This window comes from Centropristis striata, chromosome 15 (genome assembly GCF_030273125.1).
Source record: "Centropristis striata isolate RG_2023a ecotype Rhode Island chromosome 15, C.striata_1.0, whole genome shotgun sequence".
Classification (NCBI taxonomy): domain Eukaryota; kingdom Metazoa; phylum Chordata; class Actinopteri; order Perciformes; family Serranidae; genus Centropristis; species Centropristis striata.
Genome location: NC_081531.1, coordinates 19,169,267 through 19,172,851, shown reverse-complemented (window position 1 = coordinate 19,172,851; position 3,585 = coordinate 19,169,267). Strand labels below are relative to the sequence as shown.

Genomic DNA, 3,585 nt, shown 5'->3' with positions numbered 1-3,585 from the left:
GGTAAATTGTCACCCTGGCTACAGACTCTCAAGAATGACTTTATGATAAATGTGTAGAAATTCAAGATCTGAAAAGGACTAGAAGCAGAACCAGGTGGCTCACTCTGTTAGAGCATTATCCACAACATTGTCCATGCTGACTACTGTTCAACAGTGTTAAAGTTACTCCACACACTTTCAGCCAGATCGCCCACACTGCCTTTTTACTTGTTCATGTAATTTCACATTTTATAATTGTTGAATGAGATGAAGTGTTTAATTTATAATGGTATTGTTCTTAACCCTTGTGTTATGTTAAGGGTCAATCTGACCCATTTCAATTTTTGTGTTGACCAAAGTGCAGGTTATCCTTTCTTTTTTTCCATGAAATTTTGTGACTTTTTCTCCTCTAGGGTCATGAACTGCTATGTAAAATCTGGACACTTTGATGTGTTCTGAAATGTCTGCACACAGTTTGTATACAAAGATGATGTTGCGGGTCATTTTGACCCAGACACAAAGGAGCTGTTCAAATCCAAAATAAACATGTCTCTTTGATGTACTTCATTTTGATTGCCTCTGAATAAACATTCAGAACCAGGTGTGTGTGAAAGAGGGACTTTCTCTCCCCTGTCCTTGTCACTTTTTCCATGCCCGTTCTTGGAGAAACACACCAAAAATGAGCTCCAGACGATTTACAGCTGAAGAAGCTTTATCGCTGCTTATGAACTGGGATAGCGATGTAGAGGAAGAGATTTCAGAGATGGAGGATCCTTCAGAGCCAGAGGACAATGCTATTGATGATCCAGATTGTCAATTTTCCCATGATGAGGAGGATTCAGAGGACGAGTCTGCAGGTGTCCCTTCATCAGATGAAAACCATGAAACGCAACAATCGTCATCCACAGAGGGGACATGGACATCTAAAGATGGTAAAATAAAATGGTCAACATCACCACACCAAAGCCGAGGTAGATCGTCATCTTCTAATGTCATCAAAATGACTCCTGGTCCTACAAGATTTGCTGTCACAAGAGTTGATGATATTGAATCAGCATTTCAGCTCTTCATATCCCCACCCATAGAGAAGATAATCCTCGACATGACCAACTTGGAGGGGAGGCGTGTCTTTCAAGAGAAATGGAAGCCACTGGATCCAACTGACTTGCATGCTTACATTGGAATCCTGGTGTTAGCTGGCGTATACAGGTCAAAGGGTGAAGCAACTGCAAGTTTATGGAATGAAGAGAATGGAAGGCCAATCTTCCGAGCAACAATGTCTTTGGAGACATTTCACATCATCTCTCGTGTGATCCGATTTGACAACCGTGACACCAGAGCTGATCGACGCGAGAGAGACAAACTTGCAGCAATCAGAGATGTCTGGGATAAATGGGTCGAAATCCTGCCTTTATTGTATAATCCTGGCCCCCATGTTACTGTCGATGAGCGCCTCGTTCCATTCAGAGGACGCTGTCCATTCCGACAGTATATGCCAAACAAGCCTGCGAAATATGGTATCAAAATGTGGGCAGCCTGTGATGCAAAATCCAGTTATGTGTGGAACCTGCAAGTATATACTGGAAAGCCACCTGGAGGAAGACCTGAGAAGAATCAGGGAATGCGTGTGGTTTTGGAGATGACTGAAGGGCTGCAAGGTCATAACATTACATGTGACAACTTCTTCACATCCTACCGTCTTGGAGATGAACTTCAGAAACGAAAGCTGACTATGTTGGGAACAGTCAGAAAAAATAAGCCAGAACTTCCCAGTGAGATTCTGAAGATGCAAGGAAGACGTCTGCATTCCTCAAAATTTGCTTTCACAGAGAAAACAACACTTGTTTCTTACTGCCCAAAAAGAAACAAGAATGTTCTTGTGATGAGCACAATGCACAAAGATGCATCTCTGAGCACAAGAGAGGACATGAAACCGCAAATGATTCTGGATTACAACTCCACCAAAGGAGGAGTTGACAATCTTGACAAAGTCACAGCAACATATAGCTGCCAGCGCAAGACTGCCCGTTGGCCCTTGGTGGTTTTCTACAACATTGTGGACGTGTCTGCTTACAATGCCTATGTGCTGTGGATTGAGATCAACCATCAGTGGAATGCCAGCAAACTGTACCGACGTCGACTTTTCCTGGAAGAACTAGGCAAAGCACTCGTCACTCCCAAGATCCAGAACCGGGCCAGGCCAGCTCGATCCCCAGCAGCTGCAGCTGTCATCGCAAAGGTCCAGGGCAGGGCATCTGAGCAACCCACAATGGATCCTTTGGATACAGGTGAAAAGAAACGCAAAAGATGCCAAGTCTGTCCCTCTCGAGATGACAGTAAAACAAGTACCTCTTGTGTGAGATGCAAGAAGTACATCTGCAAAAAGCACACAGTCACATTCTGTCCATCATGTGGGGAACACTGAAAATGTTGAACGTCGAAAACCCGAGAAAATGGGGCAAGTTAAATGCAAAGAAAAGTGTTCGTGAAGAGGGAAAAATTGTAATCAGGAGTTCTTTAATATAGTTTTGGAATTGTATATATCTACTTCTCATCTCTTCTAAATGTTTGTATAATCTAAAATAAAGTTCTTATTGGTTTAACTTCATTTTATGACTGTTTTGAGTGGATTTACACAATACGGGTCAAAATGACCCGCAACATAATAAATGTATTTTTTTCTCAACATAATACAAGGGTTAAATGTGCATTATGTGGTTTTTGGGGGAATACATTTGATTCAGAAACAGAATACAATACACAAACTGTCGTTAAAGAAAAACACAGTTCATATTGTTCATTTTTACAAGACCCTTCTAAATTGCTTTTATAGTATTTATATCTTCAAAGTGTTCTAGGGACCTTATTTACCTCTCAGGACTAATCGTTTATGAAAAAATATCAATTAGTGTTTTGGAGTTCTTATTATTTCCTTATGGAAATATCTTAAAATCATCAAAAAGAGAAAACAGTGACCTCTTACTTCAGTCTGTGCTTAACAGTATCTACTCTTTTTCATAGTGCAGTTATTGAACAAGATTTTAACAACAATTAAAATGTGAAATAGTAATACCAACCATTGGGATTTTACCATGGTTTACCTCAAAGCTAGTAACCGTTTCATCCCAGCGTGTGCCACATGTGTAAAGGCCAAATTTGCAAGCACGGTAACTAGCTAGCAGGCTAAACTGATCAGCGGTAATGCTAAGTTACGTTAATTAGTATTGAACACTGACAGCTGACATACCAACAGGTATGTAAAAAGTTACTTGAGCATATATTACCTACATCCGTGTCTCTGAAGACAAAAACAAACATGCATGGAATTACAAACAAATTAAATAAAATGTGAAATTTTTAAGAAAAAGCAATGTCATGCACTGAAGTCCAGAGAGGGACACAAGGACCGCTCTTCGTCAAAGTAAGAGTTGCAGGGTTTGAAATGTGTTGACTGTATGTTTGGGCACCTAAATAAATTAACAAACGGCCAAAATAATGAACCTAATGATGTAAAGCCAGATGCAGTACAAATGTTTGTTTTCACAAGGTAGCGTGATGTGCTTTCGTTGTATGATGATAAATGTATTGGTGACCAGAAGTGCAGTT

At 40.4% G+C, this 3,585-nt stretch overlaps 1 protein-coding gene across 1 annotated transcript; it reads left to right on the top strand.

The window, feature by feature from the left end:
- Nucleotides 1-658: 658 nt before the first annotated feature.
- On the top strand, nucleotides 659-2,556 carry LOC131986204 (piggyBac transposable element-derived protein 4-like). The gene has a single exon (XM_059351055.1). The coding sequence runs from the start codon at nucleotides 659-661 to the stop codon at nucleotides 2,402-2,404; it is 1,746 nt and encodes a 581-aa protein (XP_059207038.1). The 3' UTR covers nucleotides 2,405-2,556.
- Nucleotides 2,557-3,585: the final 1,029 nt, after the last annotated feature.

Excerpts from the sequence above, each read along its gene's own strand:
- LOC131986204 (XM_059351055.1), top strand. The coding sequence starts at position 659 with ATGAGCTCCAGACGATTTACAGCTGAAGAAGCTTTATCGCTGCTTATG.